The following is a 12,070-nucleotide window of genomic DNA, read 5'->3' as shown; positions in this document are numbered from 1 at the left end:
TTAGTTACAAATGACCAAAGCTCTAATCTGGTTTTACAGTTTGACATTATACCAATGGCTAAGGTGCACTTTAAAAAGCTGTCTGCAGCCAGACCACATTTCGATTTCCCCTCCAACTCAATACTTGGAAAATACATCTGGAAGCCAATAGGACTTCTCATATATTCCTGGCCTCAAGTGGCCAAGGCAGCCAACAGCATCCTGGCTTGTATCAGGAATAGTGTGGCCAGCAGGAGTAGCGAAGGAATCATGCCCCTGTACTCTGCACTGGTGAGGCCACACCTTGAATACTGTGTTTGGTTTTGGGCCCCTCACTACAAGAAAGACATTGCGTTGCTGGAACATGTCCAGAGGAGAGCAACAAAGCTGGTGAGGGGTCTGGAGCACAAGTCTTATGAGGAGCGGCTGAGGGAACTGGGGTTGTTTAGTCTGGAGAAGAGGAGGCTGAGGGGAGGCCTTATCGCCCTCTACAACTACCTGAAAAGAGGGTGTATCGAGATGGGTGTTGGTGTCTTCTTTCAAGTAACAGGTGATTGGGTGAGAGAAAATGGCCTCTAAGTTGCGCCAGGGGAGGTTTGGATTGGATATTAGGAAAAATTTCTTTACTGAAAGAGTGGTCAAGCATTGGAACACGCTGCCTAGAGAGGTGGTGGAGTCACCATCCCTGGAGGTGTTCAAAATCATGTAGATGTGGCACTTCAGGACATGGTTTAGTAGTCATGGTGGTGTTGGATTGACAGTTGGACTTTATGATCTTGGAGGTCTTTTCCAACTTTAATGATTCTATGATTTTTATCCTGCCCAGTACAGACATGTGTGCTCACAAGATCCATATAAAAATGCCCTTGGAAAGAAGTTAACTTCTTAGCCTCCACAGTGCCCTAAGGAAATTCTTAGCAATGAAACCCATAGATTAATTCAAAGCTGTTTAATAAATTATTAAGTTACTTTCAAGCAGTCTTATTTGTTTCACCAGATAACTTGATAATATCTAGGACTTCTATTCATCCTATTTTCAAACTCCTCTGTACTAGTTATCTTAATCATCAGGATCACATACTCTCATTAGTTTTGTTTTCATCACCCAAGCCCTGAAGTCTCAATTCAGTATTTTTTTGCCTCCTTCCTGAATTAAATCCTTGCTCTACTAGAAATACAGCAAGGAAAATGTTGGAGAAGATACATCATGACATTGTATGAAAGGCATTGCAATTTATAGAAAGATAAAAAGCAATACCAGAACCTTGGAAATACTGCAACACAAAAAGTTAATAGTTACCTATACAGCAGAAAGTTGACTGCAGACTTTTCAACTAGCTTCCTCTGCTTAGGATTTTACACTCACCCACCCATTCTTTCTCCTTGGCTGTTTTACCATTTCCTTCCTCCCTCCTACAGCTGATTACCCCAATTTGTTTCAGTTTCTATGAAAGAGCAAATTTTTAATCATGCATTTGCAGAGTCTGTTGTGAAGACAACTAGTATACCTCTGGATACATGAGAGATTATCTATGTATCAACATATAGATATATCTTGTTAATATACATAACCTTGAGTCAGTAAGATCCACTGCAAAACCTTCAATTACAAGGTCTGTGTTATCACCTACAATAAAATGTATTTCTTGCTCTCTGGCTCCACAAGTAGTGAGGATCTTACCCATCCTCCAGCCCAGTCCGGAACGTCCCAGAGTACATTCTTCCATCTGCCCACTTTAGGATCCCTCTGGAAAAAATACAAAGCCATACATGTGTTTAAGATAATCAGTTTACTTTGCACTTCCCAAATAACTTCTGTGAGTAAGCCTACTTATTGATACAGCAGCCTCTGCATTTTGTTTTCAACTGTTGTGCTCAAATGCTTTTACCTGCCGTGGGGTTTCCCTGAAAGCCATCTCCCATTATAAACAGCATCCTTAAATCGGGGGTCCTTATAGAAGGTGTATTTGGCACTGCGAGAAATAGGAGGTTCCTGTCTTGGCACATTCCCACCAGCTCCATGTAGAACTAAATCAGAAGTCCCTCTAAGGGCCTGATCCACTGCTTGGCTTATTGCCCTCAGCCACTTGGTCTGAAACAGAAAGTTTTTCATCACAGAATTTAGCCAATATCTGTCTTTACACTGAATCTCACCTTTACAGCAACTACAGTAATTTCCTTTGCACTACTCAGTACAGTGTTGTGGAACACTGCTACAGTCAAGCACAGTGTACGGTCAACCTGCATACCAAGCTGTAGGAAGACTCCATTCTTGGTGAATACTTAAGCAATACTCTCCCTGTTTCTCTCACAGTAGGAGAGAAAAACTCATATCACTGAAGCCATGCAAAATTTGTAGATATGCCTACCTTTTCCTGTGGTGTTGAAGAAACAAGAACAAACTGTTCTTCTGGTGTTGTAATCTTCAATCCGTTCCTACATGGGAGGAGGGAGGGAAGTATTTTAATCTAGTGCCAGGTTTCTCAGAGCATGAATATTGTATCTTCCCTGCCCCACCTCAGCTAGCATTCACTTTAATATTAAAGTCAGCAGTGAAAAGAAGCAGCAGGGAAGACTACTCACTTTTCTCTTGACTACCTTATTCTTTCTGATGTTTATACAACATTTTTTTTAAGACATAGAAATACAGTAAGTTTTCTAAAACAAGAGAGAGGGGTAAAGATGATTGCATCCAGCCTATTCTGCTCCTAGTTTACAATAATTGGTTAAAAAATACTCATCCTCCCTCCCAAGGTATCTGACTGTTTCCGCATCACAAGCAAGAATACTCACACATTACCAGCTTCTTCTGAGAGAGCTTCTACCCACAGTGTAGACAAGGGAAAAATATGGTGCGTTGAGAACTGTAGGCAAGGAGAAGAAGGGAAATTTCACCAGGTACTGATCCCATTACCCCTGCCACATGCCGCTTCTGAACAGTTTTTTCCTTTCTTTGAGGACTAGGGAAAACTGAGCATTTCAGGCTCCTTATATGCAGCTTGCTCAAAGAAACAGCCCACAGAAACCATGCCAGCCACAGGGCAACAGCAATCAAACACTAAAAATAGTACATAATTTCAAATCTATTTATAAACATGAACAAAAATAACTTTTAAGTGTTCAGGCAACATTGCAGTGAACAGTGCAAGAACTCTTCTTCGCTATACGAAAAATATGTTGTTTGAAACAGAGAAAAGATTTTGTTCCTGGATACAAGCTGGCTTACCTGAGCATGTACCAGCGCATCATTAAAAAGGATGAACCAGTTTACGGAAAATCTTCCGGCATGCTGTAGGGACAACCCCCGATTGCTGCTTTCACAAATTAAACGACGCTCCGGCTTCCGCAAGGAATCCTACAGGTAGGGTTAAAAACAAAATTACAGAAGCTTACTTCTCACTGATTGTGACTTAAGGTCAGTGCTATTCGTCTTTCCTAGTAAAGGCCCAACCTTTCTAAAGTTAGAGTACTACAGCAACATAAATTAGAAAAATGAGAAATGCAACTGGGACAGTAGCATCAGTAATAGACAAAGTGTAACACTAATAGCAAAAGATTCAAGCTGCTAATGGACTGATAATTGTCATTATACCGTCATTTTCCCAGGAAAGGTCTTCCAGAAGCCAAGTGTATATTCTGCTTCTTTCCTTTTTCTGCTAAGATGGACAGCAAGGCTCTCATAACAAGAACTCGAATCCTGTAGCTTTTGGTATTCTGGAGATGCCTATAGGGCATAAGGTAAGACAGACCTGAGAGTGTTTCTGAACACCTGTGCCAACACTAACCAAGCTGCAGTGCAACTGCTCATTTTATTAAATCAGCACCAAATGCATGACAGTTGGTCTGGTTAATAAAGTAACAGCAGAGGCTCTGTTATTTTCTTGGTCACATGTTCTGCTGGTGTGCTGGGAGTTTTTAACATCACAGAAGTTCCATGAATGTTAAGGAGAATGATTAATATACAATTACACGATCTACCTTCTTACAGCTTAACAAGCTGTAGCAGAAGTAGCACTAATAATTGCAGAAATAATACTTTAAATTACAGTATTAGGATAAACATACAAGAAGTTATTGTTCCTGTTTAATCATCATTTATTTCAAAAGTATGCAATTATATACATCTAAATAGATGGTAAAAGTCTACCTAATATAGAATTTTTAGTACAGTATTACAGCCAAGGATAGCTACAGTAACGATGCCAGATGGAACTGAAAAGCAACAGGCAAACATAAAAATAATGTTTGCAATTAAGCACTCGGGCACTCAAACAAGTTCTGGCAGGGTAACAAATTTCTACCCATCATACGATCCGTGCAGGTGTGGTGTATGATTGCGCAAATAAATGTGCATGATCTTCCCTGCAGCAAGTACAAGTCCAAGGCCTCTGAGGAATAAACTAATTCTAATTACCTGGCATTTGCTTCACTCAGTTACTTCTGAGCCATAAGTTTCATGTGTATATTTATTCAGATATAGATAACAAAGCCAGCTTACCACTTCAAAACACGTGGCAAGCTTTAGCAAGGTTCTAGCATAATTATGAAGTCGTCCAAATGGCATGAAAAACAGAGCATTCAGAACTTCCACGAGCTGGACATTTTCCTCATTCTTCTCAGACAGTTTCTGTAACAGCTCCTGGTTTTTACTCAAGAAGTCTCTAAATGATGGGACCATTGGGGAACAGGGGGAGGAGAGAAGAGAAAGAGACAGCAAGACATCAGTGATGTTTTATACAAATGAGCTTAAAATGCCCCTTTTTGAATTACCATAAACCAATAAAAATTATAAAGGCAAATGCATGCTTCTTATTAATCTAATCCCAATTTAGTTTAAGGAAGTACAGTAATACAGACATGTAGCTCTAACAACTGCAGCACAGGGCTATTTTTACTTCTACTCACACATGCTCAATCATTAAACTGGTTGAAGAAAGTTGACTAGGTGCCCCACTTGGAGCATAACTAATTGCCTTTTTCCCCTTTAACACTGGATTAGTAAAAGAGCTAACAGGTGGAACGACTTCCCCAGTACTGTTAGAGCAGTAAGTTTCTAACACTGTTGATTCATACATGAAGTCCTGAAAGAATCTTAACTTTGCTCCAGTGCACTTCACTAAACATACTCAAATAATCTCTTCCCCACCCCTGCTGTTCGAGGCAACTGACCAGTTTTTCCCCTAACTAGAAAAATTACATCCTACCTCAAAGAAAGGCAGGAAATCTGTTCAATCCTCAGTCTGACTTCCAAGAGGGAGAACTAATCTAGTTCAGAGAAGAAGAGGGAAATGATTCTGAAGACAATGCACACAAAACCAGGATTTCTTCATGAAAAGGAAAACAAACCTACTTTTCCCTCTCCTTCACCATATCTGTGTGCACATGTGCTGGTACATACGACATCTGCATTAAAACACGTCCAGCTGGGAAGCATTTAAACCACAAGCTGCAAGAATCAGGTGAGGCTGAGAAAGCAGGCCCCAGGGGCAGCGAAACAGATCAGAGAATTGCACAGCAGGGTCCCTAAGAATTCTCCATGATTAGTAAGATGCCATTTCGCACATCAATATAACATACCTTGTCTAGGTCTGCTAATGATATTTAAGAACTCTCTTGTTCAACAAGCCTTAGGAATAAAGTCTTCTTTCAAGAGAAGGCCATCTTTCTTAATTTTAAATTTAACTATTTCAGTGGCTTGCATTTTTAAAGTTCTTCGAGATCCTCACACAGAGGTCTCTGTAGAAAAGTGTCAAATAATAACAGATTCATAACACCAAGTATAGGCTGTCTACTCTTTCAGAGGAAATGCTCAAAAACCTGCTAACAATGGAGACTTCTACTGAAGCTAGCACTTTGAAAAAGTTGGGACTACTTCTAATGCATTCGTATTGCAGAATATCCATAAAAGACAGGCTGACACTGTTAACCATTGACTTAAGACAGTATCCCTCAGGAGGGGTGGGACTGGGCATGGGGAAGAAATTCATCATTATCAAAGATATTCTTGAATTCCCTTTGCAAGCAGCAGGGCAAAACTTCTAAGACATCTCCTCCCTGAAGTTTCAGAACCTGAAAAAAGTGTTATTCACCCAAGAAGGTCCTGGTTGCAGTAGGAGAACCTGACACACCTGACAGTGACAACTGATGTGAAAAATTCAGTACAAGTAATTTCAGCATCCAGAACTTTTCAGTACTTATTATAAATAAGCTTACACTTGAACTAAGATTTCCTGTAAGTCACCCTAAAAATCTTGACCAATACAGAAACATTCTCAGTGTCTCTCTGCAGTGTGATTCTGTATTTAGTCTTTGGCACTAGTCCTCAGGTGCATTAGGTACCTAACTTCCAATACCATCATTTATACCACATTCAATGCTCCATAAACAGCTGTAACAGAATGACTCCCATATCACAGAATTTAGGAGGGAAGGGAAGCTGGCAATTCCTCAGACAAGTTAAAAAATACCCTCATTGCAACAACTTCTTCGCAGTACTAGAGTGAAAGATGCACAGTGTCATTACCATATTTCCTAGACAAAAATACTGTTGAACTGAGAAAAAAAAAAGCTTTACTTTATGATCTATAAACTTCAAATGTACTGTATCAGGCCTCGAGGTACAAGTCCTTCCTCACATTTAAGAGCATCTATGCATGAAATAGAGTAAAGCAACCTTGAGAGGCAGAGAAGATGCACATGGAGAAATGTTATTTTTGCATAATTTTGAAGTGCTTCCATCAAGTTAAAGAATTGAAACGGGAGTGAATTTACATTATTTACTCTTAGTAATTCTTTAAGAAAAGTTTGCTGTTCTGTATTTTCTTGACAGTAACATTTGAAAGAATAAAATACCAAACACCAAATAGAGGATGAAAATTTAACCTCGAGACTTAAGGTTTCAAAAAAATAATTATCTGAAATCTATTCATGTTTCTTTCAAGGAATTGACAATAATTTGCACTTTTTTCCTCCTTTCTCCACCTTCAAGATAAAGTAACTGAACGCATTCAGCAGCATTTTAACCTAAATTTTTATCACAGTTGAGAGGAAGAAACTTTTTCTTCCTCTGATGGAAAAGGAATTAGTGCATTCAAGCAAGCTGAGACCAAGTCTCTGCATTCTCATTTACTACACACATACACAATTCCTTAAAGTACAGTTCTTGGCTAGTTGATCAAAACCTCCAGAAAATGGTAAAGGTTTGCTTACATTGCTGGCTTTGCAAGGAGCATAAATCCTCCCATTACAAGGAAGTTTGTAACTGAAGTACAATACCTAAAATGGGGAAGAAAAAGAATTCCAGTTACAAAATAAGAATATCCCTGGAAAGAGCAACTCTTGTAATTTCCAACAGTTTACCAATGAGACCTGTAATGTCTTTTACTATACAAGTAATTTAAGTACTTGAGAAAATATTAAATGGTGAAACACTCGGTGTTACCGGAACACTTAGTATTCACTTTCCACATGGAGGATAGAACATGCATTACTATTCCACATTTCTGCTGCCATTAGCACAATCCCAAGGGCTTACTTCGCAAACAAAACTTGATTTTTTTTTTGGTTCCCCAGAATTTGGATATGTACAGAATATGCCATCTGTTTCAACAGTTTAATACTGCTGTCTTCTAATAATACTCAAGGTAGAAATTTCAAGATGGGAATTTCTCTTTTCCTGCTGTTGAAAATTCTACTTTTCAGTTCCCCCCTACCAAAAAAAGGTGTTTTTTTAAAAATGGTTTTCTTTCTCCAACAGAAGAGGTCTTAGCTTAGCCCAGTTAACAGATAATACCTATGTCACCTGATAGATCCTTGGAAGATGCTCAAGGCACTACGCTGAGGAGCATGCATAGATTCTGATGCCATACACAGAAAAACATGTAAAGCATTAGAAAGCAAAGGGAGAGAGCAGAAGACGGGCAGTAACAATGAGAACAGAAATCAGGTATTTCAGTCTTTAACAGGGAGGAAGAAGAAATTAAGAAACCCTTCTCATCTGAGTAACGAGAACCAATTTTGGAAATCCAGATTACAAGAGAAACCAAAGTCAAAGAAACTAAGTAAGAAAGGGAGAAAATACATATTTACCATTATGAACAACCCATTTGATAAATGAAGAAAGCTTCTTTTAGGGTGAAATGGTGTAAGTTTATCACTGACTCAGTAGAAGTAGTAACTGTTGTGCTTGTGTTACAAAAAAGTGCAACTAACTGCACACTGAAAATGCTACTGCATAACAACAGAGTTGACGATCTTGAAATTTTGTTCTCTTAGATTTTCAAATGTCTGGTAACCAAGACTACATTCAGAGAGGACATTTTTAGACTCTCCCCTCTGTCAAGCCAGTATTTTTCACAAAAGCCTATAGGTATTAAGTGTGATGAGATTTCTACTACATTTGGATGAAATTATCCAGCAACTACAGAAGTTATTAAGGAGAAAGACAGCAGAGTGACTGCAGAGACTTACTCTCCCAAAAGCATTAAACTAATAAAAATAAGAACCAGGATAATTCAGACTTAATTCTGAGCACTAAAGCAGCTCTGTCTTTTGGGTGAAAGGTATAATGCTAGCTGTTTAGCAGATACTGGGACAGAAGAATTGTTCTTCTGGGAGACAATTTTTAGTTAATGACTACTGAAAAGGCATTTTGTAACTCCAATAAACCCCCAAAGGTAGCTTTATTTAGTAGCCTAGCCATGGTAACTCTTTTATATTACAAGATCATACTACTACGTAATGAACATGTCACTTTTTTACAGGTATATATGCAGCAATCAAAGAGGAATTCGTATGTAGAGTTTTACATTAGGGAAGTAAGCTGTCCAGTGTGCTCCACTGGTAAAGACTTGGAAATATATAGTTCACTACAAAGTGAATTTGTTTGTGTAAAACTTTCCATACATTTTAAATTGCAAGAATACAATTTGCACAAGTTACTTAGTAGTTTTCCTTGATGATATACTTGCCCCTAACTCAGGGCTTGTTGTGCTCAGTAGATTTAAGCCTGCAGAGACTCAAGATGAGAGGGAATTGGATACTTGCTCAGTGTAACTATCCAAAAAGAGACTGGAATGCTTCAGGATGGCCAAGCTCCTGGCTTCTTTTACTCCATGAAGAAAGCTGCTTAAAGAAGCTCCATGCTGACCGATGAGATAGCATAGCTTGCTGAACCTGCTTGCCATTTCCTGCAACAACTGGATTGTATTTGCATTGCCCAAATTATCTGTAACAGACCAGAAAGCAATTTCGCTTACTTTATGAGCGAGCAGCACCCATTAATAAAGAAAATTACCAGAAGGTGCTGTTTAGATGTTTTATCGGCAATTTCACCTCATGGTTACATTATCCAGAATTAGGAATTCAACAATTTTAGACTAAATATAGCTCAAATAATTTAATTATTTAACATGAAACAGTCAGGAGAAGTGCAAATACTAAAAACATAATGCAGATGTCAAAATGCAGCTATATTTCACCAGTTCACCCAAACAGGGGATAAGAGTAAGACCTTAGCTTTATCTTAAAAATATATGATCAACTTTAAAATTTTGCATATAGAAATTTGTTCTGGAACACAGGGGAAATAATATCAAGAAAATATTAAAGTAAGTTCTTACCTAGACCTAAAAGAGGTCTAAGAACCTGGGATTTGATCTCACTCAGTTTGAAATAAAATCTTCTCTCAGTAGAAGCCAACTCATGCAAACTGGCGATATATCCCATTACGTTTTTGTCTACTAAAACCAAACAGTTGTCACCACCAGCTATCACATTGCTTATGTACCCTATCTGAAAAAAAAGAGAAAAGAAAAACCAGCAGCTTTAATATTTTTCCTTTTACATTCCAATTTAAAAATAGGGCAATGCAGAATAAAGTATATCTTTAGGCACACTCAATGACAATAAGTATTAATTACCTACACTGACAAACAATCCATTGAATGCTGGCTTAATACAAGAATGATAAAAATAGAAGAAACATTTATAGTCAATGCTGTTCATTTTCCTGGTACTGACAGATCCTAAAAGACAATAAATAGACCATCTTTTAAGGTGACTCATACAACCATTCCATGTTTAAAAGACAGTGACCTTAAGTTCACTTTTAGAATTGCAATGTACTTCATGCTTATATCAACAATATTGTTGATATTAAATAGTATTATTACATAAGCTATTTGTCCTGTTAGTTAGGAAATGAGAAGAATAAGTCTTTATTATTATGACTGTGCTCTGAACTAATGTCCTTTCTGGACCTGAAAGATGTCAATTTTTTGGCAAGAGTAATATTACAGTATCAATAAACTGGACTAATACTAATAACTACACTAACACCACAAGCATATTAGTAGGCATCTGCTTTCCACAGTAGTTGGAAGCAAAATTCTTCTTTAAGGTCAGCACAAGTGCCACTGATGCATTGTGGCTCCTCACTAATTCTGGTTCACATGCAATACCATACAGCCATTCAGTATTTGAGCTCCACTTTTATTTCCTTTGTTGTTAAATAGAGGATTCCTTACAAACATTGAGCCAGAGTTGTTCAACAAGCAACCCACAGGCCAATTCTGATATGCAAGGACCTACAAGTCACCACCCTACAAGAGAGGAAAAGCCAGTGGCTAGCAACAATCTTATGGAAGGAATACAAGTGTATGTGCGTCTGCACTCACATACATGTGTGTGTGTATGCATGGACCCAGTGCCTAAATCCCTGTCCCTCCTCAAAACCCCTCTCCAACTGCTCTTCTGCTCAACTCAGGGAAGTAGCAATGAGATCCAGAAGAGCTGTGACAAAGAGCTGCTTTCTACCCTCACCATCTCCTTTTCATCACCTTAAATCCAGGCTGGCCTAAAAATCATACAAACAACTTGTAAGAGGACATGCAGTCAGACTATACACTCCCCCATCTCATGCCAACTTCAAGGCAGATATGAGATTCAGCTTAATGAAGAAAATTGCATAGGGGCACCTGCTCTGTCCTATAAACCTGCAAATGCATATTTTCCCAGTTCCCCCTTTACAGCCATGAGAAAGGGAGGGGGGAGAGAAGGAGATGGTCCAGAACTCAGAGTAACCTTCTATCCACTCACAAACAGGATGTATGGGAAGCAGAATAGAATAGAGCAGGCAGTGCCCTCGTTTACTTGAGAAACAACAGGAAAATGAAGAGCAATAGCAGTGAAAAATAAACATATGAAGACTGTGGTGAAAACAGAGCACAATATAGGGGTCCACTTCTGCAACATGCATGCATGGAAGGAAATGGATTAGACACACTGGAAACAGTTTCTTGTCCCTCAAACAGAAGGAAAGACCAAGAAAGAGGCAGGGAAGAGAGCAATACCGATTAAGCCTCCTTTCTGCCCTCTGCAAGCTGTGTTCCTGATTTGCCTGCTAGGAACCAGTTACTTGACTTGACACCCTTAAAGCTACTTCAACAGCCAGCACTGTGCGCCACTTCCAAAAAGCATCAGTATGATTTGCACTAACTTAAAGGAAATCCTACTCACCTTACTACAGGATAGTAACAAAACCGGACTCTTAGTACAGCTATTTTCAAACAAATTATTTTCTGTTGTTGTCTCCTGGCCACTGTAATACAATCCAGGTTGGAAGTCTTCCTCATCTGCCAAGAAGAGGGAATAATCTAGTCCTGCTGCTGTACTCCAAACCCCACCACCACACATCTGAAATTCATGAGGAAGGAAAAGACATTAGAAATCATCAGCTGAAGCTGGAAGGAGAGGATAGTACTTAACACTTCTAACCACACATGCATGTAATACACCTGACAAGAATATTGCAACAACTGGTAATTCTTCAACTTCAGTGTCTCACAACAAAAACATTTCTTGTATGTATACTGAAAATTGTCTTTCTTTCCAGTCTTCTTTCTAATGGCTGATTTTTCACCTTTAAATTCAGGTGAGCTTGATGAAAGTTGGGATACTATGCTCCCCTCTATCATAGTATCTAAATCTATACATTTGGGACAGTTAATGTGCTGTACATTAAATTGCCTAAGGCTTAAGCAGGAAAACTCTGCAGCTAGTTTTCCACTGAGATAAGCACCAGAAAACATAG

At 38.7% G+C, this 12,070-nt stretch overlaps 1 protein-coding gene across 3 annotated transcripts in view; it reads right to left on the bottom strand.

Annotated features, from left to right (window-relative positions):
• ALS2 (alsin Rho guanine nucleotide exchange factor ALS2) overlaps window positions 1-12,070 on the bottom strand; it is a 38,470-nt gene that overhangs the window by 16,436 nt on the left and 9,964 nt on the right. For 2 of the 3 annotated variants that reach the window (XM_035899081.1, XM_035899082.1), the window contains exons 8-18: window positions 11,497-11,673; window positions 9,600-9,771; window positions 9,025-9,205; window positions 7,189-7,254; window positions 4,478-4,640; window positions 3,572-3,703; window positions 3,206-3,334; window positions 2,773-2,843; window positions 2,349-2,415; window positions 1,869-2,071; window positions 1,661-1,726 (exon numbers count right to left, since the gene is read on the bottom strand). In XM_035899081.1, coding sequence (XP_035754974.1) covers window positions 1,661-1,726; window positions 1,869-2,071; window positions 2,349-2,415; window positions 2,773-2,843; window positions 3,206-3,334; window positions 3,572-3,703; window positions 4,478-4,640; window positions 7,189-7,254; window positions 9,025-9,205; window positions 9,600-9,771; window positions 11,497-11,673 — 1,427 coding nt within the window. The remainder of the gene's footprint in view (window positions 1-1,660; window positions 1,727-1,868; window positions 2,072-2,348; window positions 2,416-2,772; window positions 2,844-3,205; window positions 3,335-3,571; window positions 3,704-4,477; window positions 4,641-7,188; window positions 7,255-9,024; window positions 9,206-9,599; window positions 9,772-11,496; window positions 11,674-12,070) is intronic. The other variant, XM_035899083.1, reaches the window with a different exon arrangement.

This window comes from Egretta garzetta, unplaced genomic scaffold (genome assembly GCF_000687185.1).
Source record: "Egretta garzetta isolate BGI_Z169 unplaced genomic scaffold, ASM68718v1 scaffold297, whole genome shotgun sequence".
Classification (NCBI taxonomy): Eukaryota; Metazoa; Chordata; class Aves; order Pelecaniformes; family Ardeidae; genus Egretta; species Egretta garzetta.
This window is presented reverse-complemented; position numbering and strand designations above follow the sequence as displayed.